Source organism: Arvicola amphibius, chromosome 15 (assembly GCF_903992535.2).
Source record: "Arvicola amphibius chromosome 15, mArvAmp1.2, whole genome shotgun sequence".
Taxonomy (NCBI): Eukaryota; Metazoa; Chordata; class Mammalia; order Rodentia; family Cricetidae; genus Arvicola; species Arvicola amphibius.
In genome coordinates, this window is record NC_052061.1 from 13,518,604 (window position 1) to 13,545,276 (window position 26,673).

At 38.8% G+C, this 26,673-nt stretch overlaps 1 protein-coding gene across 1 annotated transcript in view; it reads left to right on the top strand.

Annotated features, from left to right (window-relative positions):
- Itfg1 (integrin alpha FG-GAP repeat containing 1) overlaps positions 1-26,673 on the top strand; it is a 120,633-nt gene that overhangs the window by 3,554 nt on the left and 90,406 nt on the right. The window contains exons 3-5 of the mRNA XM_038312378.2: positions 2,148-2,293; positions 3,883-3,940; positions 10,935-11,009. Coding sequence (XP_038168306.1) covers positions 2,148-2,293; positions 3,883-3,940; positions 10,935-11,009 — 279 coding nt within the window. The remainder of the gene's footprint in view (positions 1-2,147; positions 2,294-3,882; positions 3,941-10,934; positions 11,010-26,673) is intronic.

Consider the following 26,673-nt stretch of genomic DNA (forward strand, 5'->3'; position numbering starts at 1 on the left):
AAAATAAATGGAAATAATGAAATCAATGGATCCCAATGATCATGAGCCAACATGATTTGGGAACTCTCAGAAACAAGTTGGATGCTCTCTCTAAGCTAATGGAGAAAGAAATGGGTCAGTGCAAACCAAAGTTGCAGTTCCAGACAGTCATGGGATTTGAGCTTAACAACATAGCTTCAATAAAATTTAGTTGATGTTGTTTGAGTACATAGCATTTAGAAAAGATGGCAATGAAAATAGCATTTTAAAAAGGTGTGAAAAGATTAACTTGACAGAAAAGGTAGAGACACTTGGGAGAATGACAGTCTGGGGAAAGGACATCAGAGCAGACTAGCATCCTTCTAAATACTGAAAATGTTTTAATTCAATTAGATGAGAAAAGAGGAGTCATCTATGTTGTACAAAACACAGATTACGAAAAATGTACTTACATTGTTTAGCCTATAAATCACATACAGTATGAACTGGGATCACAGACTAAGAGATGTGTTTTTAATTACTGCAGAAATGATAGGAAGATGGCTCGGTAAAGTGCCTGCTTCACACACATGAGGAACTGAATTTGTACTCCCATCTAGGAGAGAGGGGACAAGACTGACAGACAGAGGCTTCCACATCCAGTGAGCGAGCCCAATTGAGGAAGGCTTGCACTACCATCTCTGCATTCATGTCCCTGTGTGGACTACGTTCTGCTCAAATTCAGCAGTATCTAAAGTCAGAATGCTGTTAACAAAAACACTGGCCTTAAATTAGACTATTGGGAGGAAATTTGTAAAGGAATGAAAAATAATTTACATCCAGAAATATTTTTGGAGTAGTTGATGCCATGAATATTTAGAGTAAGAAAAACAGAAATGGATAAATACAAGAAACGAGCTAACCACCTAGAAATGAAGGTTTTTTCTTTAAGAATTATAAGTCAAGGAAATATATAAAATATAAAGGGCTTGAGTTTTAGTTTGGTTTGGTTTGAGTTGTTTTTGTTTGTTTGTTTGTTTGGTTGGTTTTTTGAGGCAGGGTTTCTCTGTGTAGCTTTGGGGCCTGTCCTAGAACTTGGTCTATGGACCAATCTGGCCTTGAACTCACAGAGATCCACCTGCCTCTGCCTTTTGAGTGCTAAGATTAAAGGCATGAGCCATAACTGCCCAGATAGTTTTATTAGATTAAATAAGACCTCCAATTTTTTTGAATTAATACATAACTGATTAATAATAATTAATGTTAGAAATTGCTGTTTTAATTTCTTAAAGATTAAGTGTGTGTATGTGTGTCTGTCTGTCTGTGTATCTGTGTGTCTGTATATGGGCATGTCAGTGAGTACGAGTGTCCAGACTGGGCTTTGGCTCCACTGGAGTCACATGTGTTTGTGAGCTGCCCTCCCTTCCTGGTGCTGGGAACCACGGTACATTTTCTTAACCACTGAACCCTTTTTTCAGCCCTTTGTTTTAATTGTTATCTAGAACACTTTTGAAAGTAAAGCTAATTGTCTTTATACCTGCACTCTATTATTCCTCTCAGATGCAACCATTTTAATCTTTAGTGTTTATTACCATATTTTCAAATAAATTTTTGCACAGTGGTTTTGTTTTTGTTTTTCTTAAACATTTATTTTTTAAATATATGAGTATACCTGAGTTTCTGCAGGTGCACCGTGTACACACAAGAGCCACCAGAGCTCAGAAAACGGCACCGGATCCCCGTGAAACTGAGCCATCTTGTGGGTGCTGGGAATCTTACTCATGTCCTCTGCTAGAGCAGCAAGTGCTCCTAACTGCTTAGCCGTCTCTTCAGAATCTTGTATTCGGTTCGCTTATGTTTAGGGGATAGTGGAAGCCAAATCCAGAGCCTCATCCATACTACACAAACACTACCACTGAGCCTGAGCTTGAATATAAATAAGTTTTCTATTGCTATAGCTTAGATTTATGGTATTATATAAACTGTTCTATATTCCATTCATTATGGTTTCTTCTGTAAACCAGAAGGTTCTACATACCTAAGGGGCATAAGATACAAAAGAAATAATAAATTTAATTTTTATATTAAATTTTTGAATTTTGAATTGAAAATATTTTGCACAGTAAATATATAGATGTCCTTTTCTTCTGTAACTTTTCTGTTATTTTGTAAATTTTTATTTCCCTTAGGAGTCACAGTGCATTAGTAACGAGTGTAGTCCCTGGAGATTATGATGGGGATTCACAAATGGATGTCCTGCTCACATATCTCCCCCAGAATCGTAGCAGCAGTGAATTAGGAGCTGTTATCTTCTGGGGACAAAATCAAACATTAAGTGAGTTTTAAATTTTTTACTATTTATTATTGGCTGGGAAAGATAAATTGTGAAAGCATACCTGATATTCTTAATGAAAATGAAAGTTATTGTTCTCAAAACAATTGAATATTCTGTTCTTGTATTCTAGTAAAATCTTCTTAAAAGTTCATTTTCTTTTGCAAACTAGCGTAGTCCATTCCAGAGAACAGGATTACCTCAAGAAGAAATATATTGTTAGCTTTTAACGTTATTGCAGTAACTAGAGAATTAACTCCAGGCCTACTATGATGGCACACACCTTTAACTCAGCACTTGGGAGGCAGAGACAGGTGGATCTCTGTGACATCCGTGCCTGCCACAGCTAAATGTGAGACTGTCTCAGGGGAAAAAGAACACTTTAGGACTTTGGGGGAATAACCCTAAGGACAATAAGGAAGATACCGTGTCCATTGGCCACGAGAAGTGGCTGGGTGCACAACAGCTGCTCTGATGATGCCCGTTCTCACCATAGTCTCACCAGCAAGCGGATGATGCACGCAGCCTCTTCATGGCTGCCAAATTCAGTGCAGGCACGCGAAGATGGGTGTACTAGAATTATAGACGGTGCCTTACCACACGTGCCAGTAAAAATCAGTCTCTCTGGTTAGCAAGTGTCTTAGTTAGGGTTTTATTGCTGTGAAGGGACAACACACTGTGACCACATAATTCTTATTTACAGTTCTGAGGTTTAGTCCATTATCATCATAAGTAGGAAACATGGTGGCAGGCAGGCAGACATGGTGCTGGAGAGGGAACTGAGAGTTCTACATCTTGAGCCGCAGGTAGCAGAAGTGAATGCAACAGTAGTCCTATCTTAAGCACCTGAGACTTCAAAGCCCACCCCCACAGTGACACACTTTCTCCAACAAGGCCACACCTCCTAAAAGTGCCACTGCCTATGGGCCAATCATTCACACACAGGAATTTTTGGGGACCAATCTTATCAAAACAACACAACAAAGCTTACATTTATTTTGCATTGCAAATGCGAGGATGTCTGGCAAACCCTCCTTTTTGCTTTTTGCAGTACAGAAAAGTACTAAAAGTATAGATTGTGAATCAATCTACTATATCCATTCACAAATATTGAAATCCTATCTGAGAAGCCAATTGATAACTCAGAAGTAGACCATCTGTTGAAAGAGTATGCAGACAATACTCTTACAGCATCCACTCATCCTTTAATCTACAAGAGTGCCTTTTGCAGTGCTGCTTATGAAAGAAGCATGGACATGCAGAGTGGGATAGGTTCAGATCTGCTATTTTATTTGTCTACATTGAAGTCTTGTTGGTTATCAAATTGTATAGAAAAAAATTCAGCCGAAAGATATTTAGATGGAAATCTCAAATGAAACATTCAATTGAATCTTAAAGTGAACTCTTGTCATGGCTTATCACTAAATGAAGCTTTTGATGTCTCCTTAGTGATAGATGTTACAGGAAATTAAAGATGAATCTTGTAAAGAATGAAAGATATTTTGTAGATAAATGCCACTTCATAGTCACAAGTATTGTATGCATGTATATGTGTGTGGATATACTCATATACGTCCCTTTTTTTTTTACAGATACTAAAAACATGACCATACTCAATAAGACTTTTCAAGACCAACCACTGATTATGGAGTAAGTGTGTGCTTGCTTTTGAACAATTTAAAACTTAGAAACATAAAATAAATCTTTTACTTAGGAGGGTATTTTGCCAAGTAAGATTGACACTAAATTCACTTCTTATAGGAATCTGTATGCATGATTACATGAGATTTGTTTGCTGTGATGAAGGAAAGGCACAAATGAAAGAAAAAAGTGATTATCTTGAAGAAAGGAATATACAGATTTGGATGACTTTGTATGTGTTACTTGTGGATCTATAATGATATGTAGTCATGTATCATTCTTTAATTAAGATAGCAGTTTTTGAGTTAAAATGTTCATTGAAAGATATAAAGAATATAGCATCCCCTCCAGAAATAAGGAAAGATTACCACATTAGAAGAAAATGTGGTCCTTCTTTATCTTCCTTTTTTTATTTATTTCCTCAAAATAAACGAGATGACTAAATCTGAATTTCAAATAAGATGATATTGGTAATGAGGTAAAGATCATTCTTGGAACATAAACTATGGTCACATTCCTGTTTCCAGTGGTGCCATTTATAGCTAGTGAAGTCATTCCCACATCATGGGTCAACGGTGGTGTGAAAGCTGAAATATAAACTTGTGTATTTTTTCATTGTTGTAATAATCAATGACAAGTTTGAGTTTTTATAGCAGCTAGGGATTCTTTTGTGGGTTAAGCCTAACATTTCCAGAAATTAGCACTGTTTCCCTCACTGTCGGGGAGAGACAGGAGCAGAACATCTTAATGAGCCCTTCCCACTTGTCCACATGACTCTGCTATGTACATGTATGATGGAGGTGTGCAAGTCAAACACGCAATGACTGTGAATCACTAAAAGCTTTACCTTAAAATAATTGGGTTTTATACATATAATTTTATTGTTAATTTAAAATTAGTCAAATTTACCTACAAAAATGAGGGTGTTCTTTTTAAACTTTACATAGCGTTGGCAGAGGCTGCTTGTGCATTCCTGGCCACTGAGACCCAAAATAGTCACACAGAAGCTATTAATTACAGCACTGTTTGTCCAATAGCATAGACATATTCCTGGCTAACTCTTTTATCTTAAATTAACTCATTTCTATTACTCTGTGCATCACCATGTGGTTGTGGCCTACCAGTAAGGTTCTGTTTGGTGTCCAGCGTTTGTCTCCTGCTGCTGCTACATGGCTTCTCCCTGACTCCGCCTACCCTCTCTCTGTATCTCTTCCAGCATGGCTATATTCTGCCCTACCATAGCCCAAAGCAGACTTATTCATTAGCCAATAAAAGCAACACATATACAGAAGGATGTCCCACAGCAACATAGGAACTAAATCTTGGCTGCGCATTTCATAGTGCAGAATGTGGAGCTTCTTCATTGTTTTCCGGAGATGATCGATATTTCATTTTCTACACATCAATGCTGAGAATGCCACTTCATATAAATTTTATATAATTTTTTAAAATGGCAGATGTTTGTTTAGGGTCATTTCAGAAATTGTTGGAAAGTCTACTTAACCCCAAGCCATTATTGATTGATTTTTTTCATGAAATTTAAGTGAACAACTTAGAAGTTAATTTTAAAAATCAAACATGCCAACAATACAATTCAAATAGCGGCTAATTTGTTACTCACATGCTGAGAAATGACAGGAGGAAAATACCCTTTTTCTCTCTGTAATAAAACGATCATGTTTCCATAGCAGCAGAAACTCTGTGTACTCAGAGGACATATCATAGTGTCCTACTGATGTGAACCCGGAGTTTCAAGCAGCAGAGCCTTGGTTGCCATTGGGTGGTGCACAATGATTGTTTTGTGTTTATAACCAAACGACAGTGCAGTTATATTATAGAAAAATACCTCAGATTCATCAAATATTTGCCTTTAAATTAATTTTTGTTTATTTCAAATTCAAAAACATTTTACTGTTGCCAAATAGTTGCAACTGCTATATCAATTATGGAATCCCTCTTGAGGTCACAACCCATCCTTTAAGAAACTAAGCCTTATATTACACAGAACTCATAGATTAACCCAAAAAGTCACAAAATAACATTAATTCCTGCTTTACGATATGTCCAGGATGGGTTAGCAAGAGGCTTTCCTTTATACTACTGCTTAGAAAGTACAGCTGTCAGAACCCCTCTGTCTCCAAAGGTAACTCATGCAAATACAGTTCTTTTAAGATTATATTATAAATACATTATTTTGTCCTTCCCTTTCCTCCATCTAAAACCCTCCCACATATCCTTTCTTGATCCCCTTCAAATTCATGGCCTCTTGTTTCTTAATTGTTGTTACATGCATATATGTATGTACCTATGTATTCCTAAATATAGCCTGCTGTGTCTCTATGGTGTTAGTTGTAGATCTGTTTAGAAGGCTGACCATCAGATACTTGTTGGTTTACTTGTCCCTGGAGGAAACTACTTCTCCTACTCTCAGTCTTCCTAGTTACCTATAGTTCTTTTTGTAGGCTTGGGGCCTCCTGGGCTTTCCCACATGCATTTGCATTTTAGCATGTCTGTTACTGTTATCCTCATTCAACTCATGTTTAGGCAATAATGTTGTCTACACTTCATGGGTATAGCATATATGACATTTTATAAAATTAAATCCTGATTATTTTAATTGTTTGGATAGGAATGTGCTGTACATTATTCCCCACTCTTCTTCCACCCTCCCACCTCCCTTTCCATCCACGCTCCAAATTTACTTAGGAGATCTAGTCTTTTTCTACTTCCTAGTCAGATCCATGCATGTCTCTCTTAGTATCCTTTTTGTTATCTAGGTTCTCTGGGGTTGTGGCATGTAGACTGATTATCCTTTTCTTTATGTCTTGTATCTACTCATGTGTTAGTACATATTATATTTGTCTTTCTGGGTCTGGGTTACCTCCCTCAGGATGGCTTTTTCTAGTCCTGTCCATTTGCCTGCAAATTTCAAGATGTGATTTTATTTTACCTCTGGGTAGTATTCCACCATGTAAATGTACCACATTTTCCTTATCCATTCTTCAGTTGAGGGGAATCTAGGTTGTTTCCAGATTCTGGTTATTATGAATAATGCTGCTTCAGGACAGCCAGAGATACAAAGAGAAATCCTGTCTCAAAAAACTAGATAGATAGATAGATAGATAGATAGATAGATAGATAGATAGATAGATAGATAGATAGGTAGGTAGGTAGGTAGGTAGGTAGGTAAGTAGGTAGCTATGAATATAGTTGAGCACATGTCCTGTGGTATGCTTGAGCATCCTTTGGGGATATGCCCAACAGTGGTATTGCGGGATCTTGAGGTAGATTGTTTCCTAATTTTCTGAGAAATTGCTATACTGATTTCCAAAGCAGCTGTATAGGTTTGCACTCCTACCAGCAATGGAGGAGTGTTCCCTTTACTCCACATCCTCTCCAGCATAAGTTGACATCAGAGTTTTTGATCTTGGCCATTCAGACAGGTGTAAGGTGGTGTCTCAGAGTTGTTTGATTTGCATTTCTCTGATGACTAAGGATGTTGAGCATTTCCTTAAGTGTCTTTCCACCAGTTGATATTAATTTATTAAGGAATAAAGCATGGTGATCCAATAAGACACAGTGGTTATTTCAATTTTTTGCATCTGTTTACGTTTGCTTTGTTACCGAGTATGTAGTTGATTTTAGAGACAGTCCCATGGGGTGCTTAGAAGAAGGTATGTTCTTTTCTGTTTGGGTGGAATTTCTATATATGTCTGTTAGGCCCTTTTCAGTCATAATATCCGTTAGTTCTTTTATTTTTCTATTGAGTTTCTCTCTGGCAAACCAGTCCAGTGGTGAGAGTTGGGTATTGAAGTCTCCCACTATTAGTGTTTGGGCCTAGATGTGTGAGTTAAGCTTTAGTAATGTTTCTTTTACGATTGTGGGTGCCCTTGTATTTCAGGCATAAATGTTCAGAATTGAGACTTCATCTTGATGAATTTTTCCTGTGATGAATATGAAATGATCTTCTTCGTCTCTTTTGACTAATTTTAGTTTGAAGTCTATTCTGTTAGATATTAGGATTGGTACTCCAGCTTGTTTCTTAGGTCCATTTGCTTGGAAAATCTTTTCCTAATCCTTTACTGTGAAGTAATTAATGTCTGCTTTGTAGTTGAGGTGTGTTTTGTGTATGCAGCAGAAGGATAAATTCTGTTTTCATATCTAATCTGTTGGCCTGTGTCTTTTTATAGGAAAATTGAGTTCATTGATATTAAGGGATAATAATGACCTGTGATTACTAGTTTTTATTATTTTTGTTTTTGGTGGTGGTGGTGGTATTGTGTGTGTGTGTGTGTGTGTGTGTGTGTGTGTGTGTGTGTGTTTCTCTTCTTAAGATAATCCCACTTAAGTGTTTTTGCCTGTGTTTTTGTGGATGTAGCTAACTTCCTTGGGTTTGAGTTTTCCTTCTAGTTCATTGTGTGGGTTTATGGCTACATATTGTTTAAATCTGGTTCTGTCATGGAATATGATAATTGAAAATAATCTATGGTAATTGAAAATTTTGCAGGGTATAGTAGTCTGGGCTAGCATCTGTGGTCTCTTAGTGTCTGCATAACACTTGACCAGGACCTTCTGGCTTTCATTGTTTTCATTGAGAAGTTGGGTATAATTCTGATAGGTCTGATTTTACATGTTGCTTGGCCTTTTTCCTTTGCAGCTCTTAATATTCTTTCTTTATTCTGTATGTTTAGTGTTTATATTATTTGTGGGGAGTGAACTTTTTTTAGGTCCGTCTATTTGTTGTTTTGTAAGCTTCTTGTATTTTCATGAGTATATCCTTCTTTAGTATTGGGAAAGTTTTCTTTTATGATTTTGTTGAATATATTTTCTGTTCCTTTGAGCTGGACTTCTCCTTCAATTCCTATTATTCTTAGGTTCAGTCTTTTCATGGTACCTCTGATTTCCTGGATATTTTGTGTTAAGAATTTGTTGGATTTAACATTTTCCATGACCACTGAATTTATTTCCTCTACTGTATTTTCAACACCTGAGATTCTCTCTTTCACCTCTTGTATTTTGTTGTTTGTGATCACATCTGATTGTTTACCCAGGTTTTCCATTATCAGAGTGTCTTCAGTTTGTATTTCATTATTGCTTCTGTTTCAGTTTTTAAACTTGAACCATTTCCTTCACTTGTTTAATTGCTTTTTCTTGGTCTTTAAGGGATTTATTTATCTTTTCCAATTTTTTGTTTTTCTATTCTTCCATTTCTTTAAGAAAATTTTTTCTTTCCTCGTTTAGTGCCTCAATCATCTTTATGAAGTTATTTTTAGTTTCATTTTCTTCTATTTCATCTGTGTTGGAACGTTCATGTCTTCTAGCTATAGAATCTCTGGTTTCTGGTGTTGCTGTATTGTTCTTTGTGTTGTTGACTGTATTCATACCTTGTTGTCTACCCATCTCTTCCTCTAATCGGTATGGATGGAGCCTGTACTTCAAGGGGTCCCTCTTCCTTCAATTGGTGTGACTGGAGGCTGTGTCTCCCTTGAATGCTCCCTCAGGTGTAGGCAGGACTGAACCTCTGGTAATCGCTCCTGCAGGTGTAGATGGGCCCAAGGCTCAGATGGTCACTTCTCTTGGTTCAGGTGGGGCCATGGCATCCGTGGTCATTCCTCCAGGTGCAGCTGGTGTCCTGTCTCTGGCGATAACTACTCTAGATGTAGGCAGGGCTGAGGCTGAGGATCTGGTGGTCGAATATTTTTGGAGGCCTCTGCTGTCACCGCGCTATGTGGGTGGTGATGCTGTGTCCAGGTGTGGCCTGGTCCTTCAACAGGGCAGGTAGTGATGCTGTGTCCTTGTGCAGTCTGGTCCCTTAAATTTTCTTTCTTTTAACTTGAGCTTCCTGTTTCTTCTCCATGTCTCCTGGAATCCCTCTTGTGACTCAAGATTTCTCCTCCTATTTCCTTTCTCTGCCCTATGACATTTTTAAGAGACACAATCTCACAGCAAACTGAGAGTCTTTTCTTCTGACTTTCCCAATCTTTATGTCCCCTTTTCTGCAATGACCCTTGAGTCTTAGGTCCAAGAGGAGTTATGTTGTAGATGCATCACTGGGAATGAGTGGTCTTCTTCTGTTGCAAAGAGAATGCATAAAGAAGTTTCCTTGATGAGGGGTGTGGACTTTGTGAGTATGAGGATTAATACTGAGAATATAATAGGAATTGTGCGGGTTTAGTAAAGTGAGATTGATAGGTTCTCCTCCAAGATCCATATGACATCACCACCTTGGGTAGTTGACTAAGTTTCCAGTACCAGATATGATTTCACTGTTGTTGAGAGGGTCTTAGTTACAACTTAATGAGCTGTTGTTTCCCACCAAGGTGTGTGTGCCACTACTGTAACCTTAGGGTTATTGTGCCATGCTGTTTGTCGTTGTGGTTCACTGGAGTCTAGCTGGGTAGGACTGTTAGTTGCTTTCCTACGTTGGAAATTTGCATTGTAACCCTTGTTACCATGAAAGCTCATCTTAGGGGAGAAGATTTCAGGTGAGTTCTAGCTCAGGGGCCTCCAGACCCTGGGTCTGAAGAGCATGGTGTCTTCAGGAGTAGGGACTCATGTAATATTTGGGGAATCTCTTGCATAGCCCTGACCAACAAGTCAAAAGAGAGCTTGCATGCCTGTTGTGGCTTTTCTTAAATGTTATTTGACCCTTGGACGAAGCATTGTTATCTTAGGTGAGAAATTTTCTTTCAAGTTAAACATATGTATATTTGCCAACTTAAAATGTATTATATGTATTTTTAGATAGATAGCTAATGTATTATTTCTGATCATGCAAATCTAATTCTTATAGACTTCTTATAGTTGGAGGTTTATTGCGGCTGGTGGGTCCATTAGCAAAACTAAAAGACTTTAGTCTGGAAGGGGCAACTGTCTGTTTCATTGGCAACAAATAGATACATGGTAATATCGAGTATGGTAATATTCCACACTCCTGAAAACTAAGTTAAAAGTAACATTTTAATAAAACAGCTACCTAATTTTTATACTATTTTCTTTTCAGCTTCAATGGTGATCTAATTCCTGATGTATTTGGTATCACAAATGAATCCAGCCAGCCACAGATACTATTAGGAGGGTGAGTAACTAGCAGTATATCTGTGTAATTAATCATGTATTCTTTTGCTGCCAGAGCTGTGTGTGGACATTGCTTTTATCTTTGAAGAAAAGCCAACTCATTAGAAATGGTTGTTTGAAAAAAACATTTTGAGAGTATTTGGTCAACATGGAAGCTTTCTCAAAGAGTTGGGATTTGATCTGTAACTGTTTTGTATATAAACCTACCTTAGTCTATTCTGCCAGTAGGATACAGGCTTTACAGATCTCTGTGTAAATAGCAGTTCATTAGATGTTGCTGGAATTTAATAAGATGAATAACTCTAGTCTACTAGGGCTATAATTGTTCTTTTAGCTCCTATACTTTAGTTCATAAATTGTGCTTCTCTATTTCATTTGTTAAATAAAAAAGTAAATGAATAATTGCCAAAATTTTAAGCACCCCCTTTAATTCTGGATACTGTTCTGTGTGAAATTTTTCATTGACCAGATATATACTAAGGTTTTCGTGATGTTTAAGTATGCAGTTCAAAGGTTTATGCCTCAATTCCTCTGGATTTCAATACAATTTTCCCCCTAACTTGGGACAAGTGATGGCATGGTACTTTTTATGAGGGGCCTTCAATATGTTTTCTAATGGTTCATTATTTTCTGCAGCTAGTAAGGCAAGTTTTTGTGCATGTATAGAGATCATATTTGTTTGATTGCTTGTTCTTTTGTTTGTTTGGCCTTTGAGGAACTGTAGAGAATCACCCTTTTCAGTATGTCTTCCAATAGTTACTTGGCACTCCAACAAATTTCTGTTTTTGAGCCATAATATGTTGTTATGATTATGTTTTCTAATGTGATTTACAGGTCGACATTAGTACATTGTATTTAAGGTGTTTCATGGAGAAATGCTCAGATTTCCTGCCATCCTTTAGTAAAAATTTTTTATAAAAAATATAAATTTTGGATACTAATCAAAATGAACTTGTAAATTGTTGTGAATCTTGAATGAGAAACCTTTCCCGTCCTGCAAACTTTACTAAATATTTGAAGCCAGTCATGCTCTAGAGATAGCTTAGAAACAGATCTTCATTTGGTTCAAGGCCATTTCTAAAAGGAACAGGATGAGTGAGAAGAAAATCATACACTCACCATCACCGCCCCAGCAGGTCGGTACTGCTCAGGAAGCCCAAGCTACTCAAAGTCAGACTTGTGACTGAGATTGTGCTGGTGACCTCTGGCTGGTTTTTCATGACATTTCCATTTTGGCACACATTACTGAAACATCATCACTGTATTTTTTTTAATTTGACAGACACTTTCATTTGTGGCATTTCTGTTTGATCCTTTTACAGATTCTCAGTTTTCTTGCTGAACTTTGCTACTGTGCTTTTGAAATTGTTGGGAATACTACTTACATCTTCATACATTCTGGTACTTTCTTATTCGGTCCTGAACTGGTTTTCTGATTTCAGTTGTCTTCTGCCACTTGAGTCCTTTGTGATCTCTGCGTCTTTTGGAAAGTAGGACTCTCAGATCTTTCTGCCATTTCCTTTTCTTTCATTTCCAACACTGAGGGCATAGGAGGCTGTGGTGGTATCATGCTAACTTGTTTCTCATGCCTTTCATTTTGTTGTTGAGTTTAATGAATTTATTGAGATAGATGTGCCTTTCTGCTAGACACTGAGATTGTTATTTCCCACCTATTTGTTTATGTTTGCCTGGTGAGTTGTCTTTGGAGATTTGCTTCCTATTGCTAAGTTAAAGGGGTAAGCAAAGGTAGGAGTGAAAACAATGGTTTGACAGCAGTCCAATGGGAACAGGCAGGGACAACACTGCTCACATCCGTGTGTCTAGTGCGGCTCAGAGGCAGAAGCCCAGCACTGGTGGGAATGCAGTCTGGGCGTTTGTAGAACTAAGGGTGCTAATAGTAAAGGACAAAGAAAAGGAGGAAAGAGGGAGTGGTTTAAGAATAGGAGGGAAAGTATATGGGTTGGAACTGTAAGAAATAATAGAGAAAAGTGTTGTAGAGAAGGTGCATGAAAAGAAAGAGGGCCAGCAGGTTGGTCCAGTGTATGTGAATGATTGTCACAAGCCTGAGGAGACATGGCTTTATCCCCAGGACTCATACTGGTAAAGGGAGAGAACCAACCCCCTCAAGTTGTCCTCTGAGCTTCACAAGCATGGTATGGCATATGCATCCTCCCAGAATAAGTAAGTGTATGTAACAAAAGTGAACAGTTATAAAAAAAAAGTCTCTAGATAGATAAAAGCTTAAACATTGCAAAAACTGAAATAAAAAACTATGATCGGAGCTCACCAAGGCCAGCTGGACTGGGACTGAAAAAGCACGGGATGAAACCGGACTCCCTGAACATGACGGACATTGAGGGCAGCTGAGAAGCCAAGGACAATGGCACTGGATTTTGATCCTACTACATATACTGGCTTTGGGGGGGCCTAGCCTGTTTGGATGCTCACCTTCCTAGACCTGGATGGAGGGGGAGGACCTTGGACTTCCCACAGGGCAAGGATCTCTTACTGCTCTTCGGACAGGAGAAGGAGGAGGAGAGAAGGTGGGGAGGGGGAGGTAAATGGGAGGCAGGGAAGAGGCAGAAATTTAAATAAATAAATAAATAAATAAATGAGATTTCCCATCAAGGTGGGGATGGTGACAAACACTTTGACTTCCAGCACTGGAAGGCAGAGAGGCAAGCAATCTTAGTGAGTTCAAAACCAGTCCAGTCTACAGAGTTAGCTCCACAACAGTCAGGGCTACACAGAGAAACCCTGTCTTGAAAAAAATTACATCATATTGCTTCTGATCGTTATGCCTCATCTAATGTTCTAAGCTTGAATATGTATAGATGATATTTGTGTGTTTTTATTCTCAAATTTAAGTTTAATGTTGCTGCAAAAGTTGGTTGATTGCATGTAGTGTGTCCTGTTAGTATTTCTTTTGTGAAATAAAATTTACTTAAGGTGAAAAAAAAACAAAAAAAACTATAAATTTTAAAAATGAAGTTACAAAATGAAATAAGAAGTATATATTATCAGTCAGTATTTCCTCCTACTTAAGATGGTTTTCCCCAGCACCTTGGTTCTGTCTTTGTGGTTGGCTCTGAGTAGAGTAGGAATACTAATCTCCATAACTCAGACCAGGTAGATCTGTATTTCAGTGCCGACAGGAGTTATTGTGTCTGTGTCAGCCTTTCTGACTTTCTTTCTAAAGGCATTTCTTAATTCTTTCTGGTGTGCTCGGATCAAACTCACCTTGTGAGATTTTATGTGGGATTTTATGGGCTTTGGGTTACAAGCCTATGCTTGGTTTCAGCTTTGCCACTGATTTTTTTTCTACCTGCCTCCATCCTACCCACAGTGTGCTTTTGAAAATATTTGTGCCCATAGGGTTCTGATTTCACGTGCTCTTGTGTTCTCATATGACTCGCCTAGGCTGTAGTGAGTGCAGCCTTCCCTGTATTCTTCAGACTAGTCATTCCAAGGCATTTGTGTAGAATCCCAGTTTAAGGTTTGCATACTGCACCTCTGCAACAGCCAGCACTGCCCTGCCATCTCTCAGCCCCGCAGTTCCCATCCTGTGATCTTGTCTCTGCAGGTCCACTCTGTCATCACTGAAAAGCTATTACTTCATTTTATTTGACTGTAAAATTTAAATTTATAAAACAGCAAAAATAATAGTTCAAAAATAAAATTCCAATGTCTCAAGGACTTAATAAAAGTTGATTTAATAAAAATCAACCAGAAAAACTCTTGAGAATAGCATATGAAAGTGCCATGTCATTTATTTTGACTTTTATTTAGGTTTTCTCTAGTGCTTCTTTAAATAGCTTTTTAAAAAGTAGTATCACTTTTAAAAATTATTCTGCCTAAAAATATGTTCCTTTATTTTTCTTATAAACTGTATTCTTATATGAAACAAATTAGACTAAAAGTCTGCTATTATATGACATCTCTCATTCAAAGTCCAGTCACAGATTAAACAGTAATTTTCTCTCCAACTTAATAAATTTTTAAAGATTTGTATGTTTGTGTGTGTGTGTGTGTGTGCGCGCGCACACAAACAAGAAAGAGAGAGTTGGGTACCCTTTATACCTAATGTTGTTCAGTTCCCTAGAGTTGGAGTTACAGGCAGTTGTGAGCTGCCTGACATGGGTGCTGGCAATTGAACCTGGGTCCTCTGCAAGAACAATATTTACTCTTGACTTATAGCCATCTCTCTAGCCCTGAATAATTTTTTAATTCACTCACACAAAAATTTCTCTTGTGGTTGGAAGTATAGTTTGTGCCTCAAATTTACTGTACCCTGGCTTGAACCCGTGAAATACTGTATCACGCTGCTTAGAAATGACACCTACCTATGAAGTGTTAGAGCATCTTCCACAGTTACATGAACTTATCATGAATAGGCATTTTCTATAACAGGGTGTTTGAAACTGATGTTAAGCTTTCAGAATACCTTTAGTATTGAAATAAAAACATTTGTGTCTGTAATATTAGTCAGGTCTAAAAATAAAGTTTTATGCTCAGGATTTCTCTGGGTCACAGACTGGATTCAGACACATTTTTCAGTCAAACCAAAGTTTTAAATTTCATAATATGTATGCAGCTACATAACAAATATATACTTTACCATTTTCTGTTTACTTCACACTTAAAAGACATGAACAGCAACTTTTTAAAGTATAAAACTTTTTAAGAGTATTGTAAAATTTTTAATAGATGCATAATTATTATACATATTAATGGTGGCAATGTGATATTTCAGTGCCTTTATACCATATGTAATGATTACATGAGAATATTTATTATATCCCCTACCTCAAATGTTTTTGTTTTTATTTTTTGAGATTATAATTACATAATTTCCCCTTTCCTTTCCTCCACCGAGACCCTCCCATATATACCTCTTCTATCACTTTCTTTTATTCATTAATTATGATTATGTAATATCTGGACATGTTTATTCCTAAATGCAAAAATATAACCTGCTCAGTGGATATAATTTTACTTGTATGCATATGTTTTCAGGGCCGACCATTTTCATACTGGGTAAACAGTTGGTTTACTCATCCGTGGAGGAGACTATTTCTCCTTGCCTCACCTTCACCTTAGTTCACTAATGACTTTAGTTCAGGAAATTTACTGCTTGTGTCTTAACTCTCAGGAAAACTAATTAACCATCTACCACAGCCTGGGGGAAGGGGGGCACTCCACTGGTGCCTCTGATAGTCATCAAGTACCCCTGGCCTGATCTTAGAGTAAAGATGTAAACTTCAGACCCAAAAAGCCCTTAGAGCTTGCTAACATTTGGCAAAAGTGATAATGGACCAAGACCATAAACTTCCCTAGTCTGTTTACATAGGTGGCCTAGTTGCCTAAGCCTGCAAGGCTTTGTAGGTCTTCATAGCTGGGTAAGGACAAAGAGAGTTAGCAGAAGCGGGAACAGAAAGAAGCTGGAGCAGAAGTTAGAGCAGAAGCATCCCAGAAATTAACAGAGATAGAAAAATAAAAAGAGGAGCAGGCAGAAGAAGAGAAGAAAAGAAGAAAAAGAATGTAACAGAATTGGGAATAGACTTGAGACAGAGAATTAGAGTTAAGACAGTTAGAACAGAAGAATTAGAATGAAGAACATGGATATAAAGAAGACCGTGAGTAGACTTCTTAACCTCACATTTTAGTTTCTTTCACTTATTGTAGCGTTTTTCTCTTGAACCCTGAGAAGAAGCCTCAGAGATTCCTTTAAGTCCTTTAAGGTTCCTAATATTTTTTGTTTTCTTTATATATTCTGGATATTAATCCTCTATCAGATGTATAACTGAAAAAAATTCCCTCCTACTCTATGTGCTTCTTCTTCACCTGGCTTATAGTTTCTTTAGCTGTATGGACATTTTTTAGTTTTATAATATCCCACATGTCAGTAGCTGGCCCCAGTTCTTTGGCAAATGGAGTCCTATTCAGAAGGTCCTCTCCTACACCTGTATCGTGGCCAGCACTGTCAATGTTTTCTTCTAGGGGTTTCATTTTTAGTTCTTTGATCCTTTGGGGGTTAGTTTTTGTGCTGAGTGATAGATAGAGGTCTTTTTATTTATGTATTTATTTATTTATTATGTATACAATATTCTGTCTGTGTGCCTGCCTGCAGACCAGAAGAGGGCACCAGACCTCATTACAGATGGTTGTGAGCCACCATGTGGTTGCTGGGAATTGAACTCAGGACCTTTGGAAGAGCAGGCAATGCTCTTAACCGCTGAGCCATCTCTCCAGCCCTAGATAGAGGTCTAATTTCATCCTATTGCATATGGATATCAGTTTTACCAGCACCATTTGATAAAGAGGTTTTATTTCCTCCAGCTTATGTTTCTGATTTGTCAAATATTAAATGGCTACAATTATGTACGTTTGGATCTTTGATTTTTAATTTCAATGAGTTCTCTCTTTGTGTCTTCTTTATTCCTTGAATTCTTTGATGAAATCTATGATTCTTCTTTTAACTTCTGTGTTCTAGAGGTCATCTAGGCAATTCTCATTGACAAACAGTTCTACAGGACTGGTGATACTGGCTTGAACTTTCATGTTTTTGGATCTGTTGGCAGAAGACAGGATAGATGCCCCAAGTGGGTTAGGCCTAAATGTCTGGTATTCTTAGGTAGAATGAAGTCAGGTGGATAGAGAGGATTGGACTGATGTGCAGGATGTCCATTCCGGTCTAAGCCTTGTGTCTTTGTTGTTTTTTGTGTTTTGTGTTTTGCTGTGAAGAGACACCAAGGCCACAGCAACACCTATAAAGGAAAACATTTAATTTGGTGACTTACATTTTCAGAGGCTTAGTCCATTATCATCATGGTGGCATACAGGCGGACATAGTGCTGGAGAAGTAGCTGAGAGTCCTACATCTTGACTCACGGAAAGTGGTCTGTCTCACTGGCTTGACTTGACTTATATATGGCTTGAGCCTGTCTCCACAATGACACACTCCTCCAACAAGACCACCCCCCCTAATAGTACCACTCCCTTTAGGGGCCATTTTCATCCAGACCACCACGCCTAGAATATTGGGCTAAATCTGACTGGGTACAGAGGTTGCATGTGGTATGGGAGGTTCAGTGGGTCTGAGGCAGACAGGGCCAATCCTGGTAGAAACCTTGTGATTGGTCCAGGCAGGGGTAGCCAGACTAAGCTGAGGCAGTGAGTATGGTATTTGGGCTAGACTCATGTGGGAAAGGGTCAGGCACTCACTGGGATATGCCATGGAAAAGGATGTGCAGGATCTGCCTGGATGGAGAGGCTGGGTGTACTGTTAAGGGGCCTGTATGTCAGGCCTGGCAGGACAGGGCCTGGCAGAATCCTGGAAGTTAGTTGCCAGTTGGTGCCAGACTAGGCTGAGGCACTGGATATAGGAGCTGCTCTAGATCTTGGGGGCTGGACATGATCAGACTGACTTATTTTGCTATACCCTGGAGAAGGTTACACAGGACTGGCTGGATAGAGGGTTGGATGTACTGTGGGGAGGGCTTGTGAGTCAGAACATGAAGGATTGGTCCTGGAAGAGTCCTGGAGATTGGTTGTTGAGCAGACACAGCTGGTCAGACTAAGAGCCCTGGAAGTAGGACGATGACTAGGTATAGTGGGTGTAGGAAAGGTCAAGCCACCTCACTGGGTTAGTCCTTGGAAAAGGATGTGTAGGATCGGGCTTGATGTAGATGTCAGATGTGGTGTGGGAAGAACCTGTGTTTGGAGGATGCAAGGATGGGTCCTGGTGAAAGCTATTATTTTTCAATTTATTACATTTTATTTATTCATTGAGTGTATGTGTGTGTGCACATATGTGCTAACACACATGTGCTTACACTTGCCGTAATGTGCATAGAGGTCAGAGGACAACTGGCAGGAGTCTGTTCTTTCCTCTTGTAGCTCCCAAGGATCAAACTCAGGTCGTCAGGCTTGTTGTCAAGCAGCTTTACCTGTGAACCCAGCTTGTCAAGCCTCACACATTTGTCATTTGTTTCTTGTTATCACCATTCAAAACTGTTTGTGAATTATGTTTTAAAATTTGTTTTATTTTTCATTATGGGTAGGGATTATGGGCATGTGCATGTGAGTGCAGGTGCCTGGCAGTCCCGAATAGTGGGTCAGAGTTCCTGGAACTAGAGTTACAGGTAAGCGACCAGGAACTGAACTGCTGTCCTCTGGAGAGCAGTGTGCACTCTGACTCGTTCAGAAAGATTATCATCATCTTTTCGGAAAAGCATAGTTATGAGCTTTGTCCAGCGAAATTTAAAAATAACATTTCACCATGAAATTAGTAACCAAAAGTGTTGTAGACAAGGCATGGTTGCTCATGCCATTAATACTAGCTAGTAAGCCGGGCAGTGGTGGCGCACGCCTTTAATCCCAGCACTCGGGAGGCAGAGGCAGGCAGATCTCTGTGAGTTCGAGGCCAGCCTGGTCTACAAGAGCTAGCTCCAGGACAAGCTCCAAAGCTACAGAGAAACCCTGTCTTGAAAAACCAAAAAAAAAAAAAAAAAATACTAGCTAGTACTTGGGCTGCTGAGGCAGGAGAATTGCCAAGAGCCTGGGCTTTGTAGTGAGTTCCCAGGCAGCCTGGATGCCAGAGTGAGACTGTCTCAAAAGAGCAGTGAGGCCTGAGCTGTGACTCTGCAGGTTACAGCACTGGCCACCAACTCTAAATGTGTCCATTTCTGTGCATGGTGCTCCACACCTGTTAGCCAGGTATTTGGAGGCTTCAGGCCAGCATGGTCTATAGAGTGAATCACTGTCTTTAAAAGTGGGGTGGGGAACTTGTTAAATATGAAAGGAAAAATATAAACTTTGATCTGTGGGTTTGAAAGTATGAGGAGCATTCTGATCACTCACAGTTTTTGTCACCACCCTTTGGGATGAAAGGCCACTTTCCCGCAATGAGGTACCCATCCTAAAGATGAAGCATTGGCAAGTAGCTAAACGGGGTTTTTATTTACTGTTTTGTGAATATCATTAAATAATTTTTGCAAGTTTTAAACAGCTTTTCACAATACATGCATTTCTTTTGTTAATGTTATAAGTTTTATGTTTAATGAAATAAAATGCTATTATATCTGATTTTTATATTCATTTATTTATTGTTCTCTGAAAGTAAGACACTAGGCCTCAGTGGACATACATTTACCGAAGGACCACTGTGTACTTCATTATACTTGTTAAATGAATTATTCCATTGTATTGAAAAACAAGGAACTATCTGACGCTCTGCATATTCTTTTTTGTCCCAAGCCCTATCTCCTGTTATCTGCTTTGACCTGAATTTCTTAAATAGTTAGCATTCAGTGATGAGATGATCTTTGATAAGTGGGTAGAAGTCATGTCGAATAACTGTTACCATAGGCAACCAAAAGCTACCTTGGCATTAATTATATGTAAATTCATCCTTTGATAAATGCTATTCTTTGAGATAAAAGCTGATGATGCCCACAAATTAGAACACTTTGATATAATTATGTTTTCTGTGTGGGAAGTTAATTGAAATCTACAAAGGTCAAGAAGTGTTAGTGAGTAAACTTAATGTTAGCTTGGAAATATCCATTTTATTTTCATCTCTGTCCTTCTGTTTTAATCAGCAGTGTGTGACATTAACCTTCAAGAGAAGCTGAACACTTATATGAGATTACAATTTTTATCTGTTCACTTACCTGCAAAATATGTTACCTGCTTTTTATTTCTAGAAGGCTGTGATGTGCACATAGAGCAATTTCAGAGATGAGAGAAGCAAATTTTATTATCAGCCATAGATTCTAAGTAATTTACTTATGATTAGACTATCCTGCTATGCACTGCCAAAATAAACATCAGCGCTTCCCTGTCCCCCGGCATCAGCTCTCATCAGTAAATGGACATTGCATATAAACCTAAGGGTTAGTTTGCTGCTACCTCTTTAAGTGATGTTCATGTAAAACAGCAGATCATAGACAAGTAGAAAGCTTAAAGCACTTAAAGAAATTGGATGCTGACTTGAAACATTAAAGAAAGCTAGAGAGTATAATTAGTACTTTTCAGGAGTTTCACATTCACATATCAAGAGGGACTCGGAAGGAAGCCCAAGAAGTAATTGGTTTGTCGGGATTGGGTCTCTAGATGCCCAGAGCAGCAGGTCTGTCTAGCAAAAGCCATTGGCCACCTGACCTACTTAATGTGCAATCTGATGGGTTGAGGGTTTAGGTAGTTTCGTTATTTATTACACCAGTGAAAACTCAAGCTGTGGGAACTGGGGTCCAACACGTTTGTGCTGACTTTCAGTCACAGTCTGTCACTCTGCACCCTTTCTTTACTGCTGGTAGCAAGTTAGCTAAGTAAGCCCCGACAAAATGTCACAAATTGAATTGTTGAAATATTTAAGCTTCAGATAAGCTAGACACTGGGGAATGAGACCTGTAGCTACTCAGTGTAGTTACGTGATCAGTCTCTTTGAGGCCAGTGCCATAAAACCTGCTTTTAATTGAGTCAGAGCTAATTTGTATGTATTTGGTTTTGATTTTACTCTCTCATCTAACTTTAAAAAATTAATATGAACAAAGATTATACAGAAAAGGCTGTTGTTTCTTGCTTTAGGGAGAGAAAGTCTTTACTTGAAAAGTGTTTATTCTTTTCCCACATTCAACCCTCAAGAACAAATTAGTTTGATCTCTTTTTGCTTTCCAAAAATATCAAAATCAGCCACAGATAAAACCTTGGTGCCTGGTAGACTCACCACTAAATACAGATCTGAGGACAGTTACTCCCTCTCTCCCAGAATCCTTCAGCAGTCAGTAATTCAACAGGGAGGTGGGCCCCAAGAGCTCCTCTCCCATTTAGGACTAGCTGTTGGCAGGTTCATTCTTGTGTGGACAGCATTATTTTTAGCACCTTGAGCAACCAACTTCTGTATTCATTCACTGCCATCCATTGTAAAGAGAAGCTCCCTAATTAATACAAAAAGCAGCTTACAATTACCATTCTGGTGGTGGTAAAGTGATTTCTCATGGTGGCTGTATTTAGCATTTCCCTAATGACTAATGATGTATGGAGTAGCCAGATTTTTGTTTTCCTTGTTGTTGGTTTATTTAAGATTTATTATTTTATCTTTTTTCCCCACCTCCATACGGAGACCAGAATTACTGGTTCATGGATTGAGTTCTTTGGTTTAATCTCTTTTTTTACTTTATTTATCATTATTATTTTATTTTATTACTTTAAAAAAATACCAATCCAATCTTTATTTTTGGTTTTTGAGACAGAGTTTCTCTGTAGCTTGGATCCTGTCCAAGAACTAATTCTTATAGACCCAGGTTGGCCTCAAACTCACAGAGCTCTTCCTGCCTCTGCCTCCTGAGTGCTGGGATTAAAGGCATGTGCCAACATTGCCCGGCTTAAGATTTATTATTTTTATTATTTTAAGTTATATGTATGTGGGGGGGGGGGCTGTGATTGTAGGTGGTATCCACAGAGGCGTAGGATTTCTTGGAACTGGAGTTATGCACAGTTATGAGTTGCCTGGTGTAGGCACTGGGAACCCAACTAGGGTACTCTGCAGGAGTAGTAGACTGTTAACCACTGAGCCATATCGCCAGTCCCTTGGCTTGATTTCTGTTTTCTTGTTGTTGATTTGGGCTTTGGTGGGGGTGATTTTGTTTATATTTGGTTTGAGTTTTTAAAACAAGGTCTCAGCTGGCCTAGGCTGGCCAAGAACTCATAATGTTACCCAGGCTAGCATCAAATTTATTAACCTTCTACCTTAGTCTTCTGAGTGCTTGAATTAGAGGCATTCATCACCATACCAAGCAGTCATAAGTCTTTGGAAAATTTTCTAGCCCTTAGCTCTATTTAAAAATAGATTGTGGGGGTGGGTAGATGGTTGACTGGGTAAAGCATATGCCATGTGAGCCTGGGGACAGTAGATCCCCAGATCTCATACAAAAGCTTAGTTGAGCATAGTGGCCTCCTATAATCTCTGCAAGTGGAAAATGGAGACAGTGTTTCCAGGCTAGCCAGGCTAAGCCAACATTTAGTTCTGGGTTCTCTATAGACCCTACTCAATATATAAGGTGGAAGGTTATCAAAGACAACTTTCACTGTTAACCTTAGGCCTCACATGCATGCATATGCACCAGCCTATGTCAAACTGACATAAACACCAACCAGCCCAGTTGACTCCTTGTCCACTTGGCATACGAACACATCACTGTTCAACTATAACCTTTCCTTTATTGTCCATCTTCAAGACCTTACAGAAATAGCAACATTGCAATATAAAATATGAGAATAACTTCTAAACTCTGTCTTTAATAATTCAAGTACTTTAAAAGTTCAATTTATTTAAAACATCCAAAGTCTCTCAAAACTTCCAAGTCTCTAACTGTGGGCTCCTGCTGAGTCACAAGTAAGTTAATACTATTTACTCAGAAACAGAGAAGCAGGCACAGTTACATTCAAATCACGGATTTACCCTGCATTATAAAGCTCAGTGTCAAACCTCTAAGACTCAGAATCTTATAGGCTCCAAAACCTTGTGACAGCGCCCATAGCTAATGTCAAAGGCTCAGGCTGGCTCCACTCCACAACTGCTGCTGTTCTTGGCAGTTGTGCCATGGTGCTGGCATCTCCAAAAGGCTGAGGTCTTCAATGTAGCTGGGATGCACCTTCACTAACAGCCTCTCCTGGGCTCTCTTCTGGGACTCTGATGAATCTGCCACACTGTCCTAAGCCTCAGCTTATCTCCATGACCCCTTCAATCCCAAGACTTCTGTCAACTAAGGTTGTATCTTCACCAGTGGCCTCTCCTAGTCTCTCACAGTGCAAGCCTCTGCTGCTGTACTTGACCCCTTCAAAAGCAGGACCAGCTGGAAAACTTCCGCATTACCAAACTTACTGTCAGCTCCTCTGCACGGCAGCTGATCATAGGAAACACTTCCCAGAAAACTTTGCCTCAATGTGCTGCTGTCTTCTTAGTCACAGCTGATTCTTCAGTTTCTACTGACCAGTGTCAGCCCAGAAAAGCAAAGATTTCACTTTATAGAGTTCTTAACTCAAAGTACCGCATGGACCACCATGATAGAGTATGGGTGGGATTTGGAAACTTTACAGGCTAGGCCTTCATCATCTGTACTTTTCTCAGAATTATGTCTAAGTTTCCACAACAGCTTTTTAAGCTCTGAACACTCGGTGACGTTTCTGACTCAGAGTCTTTCTATTATTACCCCTAAAACATGGTCAGGTCTATAATGGCAAAACCCCACTTCTAGTAATAATCTTCTCTCTTAGTACTTGCCTATTGTTGTGATAATCACCATGACTAAAAGCAACTTGAGGAGAAAAGGGCTTATTTCATCTCAGAATTTGAAATTTATTATTCAAGGAAGTCAAGACAGGAACAGAAACAGAAACCATGAGGGAACATGCTTACTAGCTCCATCCTTCATGACCACTCCTAGGTAGGTGGCACCACCCACAGTGAACTGGGCTCTTTCACATCAATCACAAATCAAGAAAATGCCCTATAGGCCAATGTTATGGGGCATTTTTCAATTTGGTTTTTATCTTCTTATGTAATTCTCACCAGTGTCAAGTTGACATGAAAAACTTATCAGTATAAAGTCCTTTTGCCTTCCTTTGATGCATAAAGTTTTTTTAATTTCTAATAGAACAGTTTGTCTGTTTACTTTTAAAGATTTACTAATTTTATTTTTAGTATTTGAGTGTATGTCTGTGCACCACGTGCATACTTAGTAGTACTTGAGGAAGTCAGAAGAGGGCATTGAATCCCCTAGGACTCTTGTTAGGAATTAAGGTTGTGAACTGTCAGGTGGGTGCTGGGAGTCAAACCCTAGTCCTTGACAGAGATAACTGTTCTTAACTACTAAGCCATCTCTCCAGCTCTCGTCTGTTTGCTTTTGTCATATGGTGGTGGGGAGACAAGGTTTATGAGTCCCTTGTCAAGGGCATGATGTTGCGTATCTTTACTCCCTGCCCCAGAGAAGCAGAGACAGGTAGATCTATGTGAGTTCTAGGTGCCTTGGATACAGAGTGAAACTCTCTCTCAGGAAAAATAATTTTCTTTGCCATATCCAAAGACATTAGTATTTTCTTTGCACTTATTTCTAAGAATTGTACAATGTTAGCTTTTGGGTATATTTTGACTTAATATATTGATTATATTGTGAAATAGGCTTTGAATTCATTCTCTCTCATGCTCCAAAGAATCATCATTCTTTTAACCACTTCTGTGAAATAAAATTTATGCCTTCTTACTTTACAGAGAATGCAAAGCCAACATGAACTAAAACCATTTTTATGACATTATATAGTACCAAAAGAATAAGTAACAGAAAGAAAAATAGATGGAATGGGGTTCATCAAAACTAAAAACTGGTTTTCTGAGATCACCATCAGAAATTGAAAGACAGCCCTGAGACTGGAAAACAATGTTGTCTAACGTCTTATGAATCAATAATAAAGCAATAAAGATACAATTTTAACATCAGCAGATGATTTGAACAGTTATTTCCCTAGTGAAGAGCTACAGATGGTCAAGAACCATGTGAACATGCTTGAGATCTTTAGACATGAGTAAAACACAAAGTAACCCCTCTGGGGTGGTAGGCAAATTATCAAAGATACGGCAGTATTGAAACATTCCTTCCCTGATGATGGGAATACAGAACGGTAAAGTCACCTTAGAAAATAATTGGTTTACTTCATCAAAAAGTAAACATTATAGCCCAGCAATTCCACTCCAGTTGAAACATTCATCCCCACAAAACTTACAGACGAATGTTCTTAGCCAGAGTAGAAATAACCCAATGTCCATCAACAGATGACTGAATAAACAGAATATATAGCCATACAATGGAATATTAAGTCCACAATAAAAAAGCATGCAGGGTTAGCTGGGCAGTGGTACTGCACACCTTAATTCCAGCACTCAAGAGGCAGAGTCAAGCAGATCTCTGGGTGGGAGGCCAGCCTGGTCTACATAGTGAGTCCAAGGACAACTACAGCTATACAGAGAAACCCTGTTTCCAAAAAGAAAAAAGAAAAAAAGGTTTATTGTTGTTTTGGTCTTTTGAGACAGCATCCAACTGTCCAACTGAACAGCTCTGACTTGTCTGTTACTCACTATGTAGAACAAATAATAAAAACCCAGAGATAGATAGACATTGGGGTTCAAGCTGAAGATCAGAAAAGCAAAGCAGCCAGGCCACCAGAGAACTCTCACCTCTATAAATCTCCAGACTGAAAGAGCTTGAGTTCCTGTCTCATCCCGCCTTGCATTCCTCTCGAGTGCTGGGATTAAAGGTGTGCACCACCACTGCCTGTCCTGTATGGCTGATTAGTGTGGCTGCTTTGCACTGATCTTCAGGCAAGCATTATTTATTAAAACCAAAATAATATACCATTATACAGGATGGCCTTGTACCCATAGAAATCTGCCTGCCTCTGCCTCTCAAATGCTACCACGCCCAGGTTAATGATACAGTTATGATGCAGTGTGGGTGAACTTGAAAATTAGAGTGGCTGCACATGAAGGGTCATCTGTGATGTGTACGTTTATGTGAAGTGTCCTGGGGAGGGGAGGAATGTGAAGGTACCAAATTAGTGATTGCCAAAGGAAGGAATTGGGGAGTGACTAGGACATCCAAAGTTTCTTT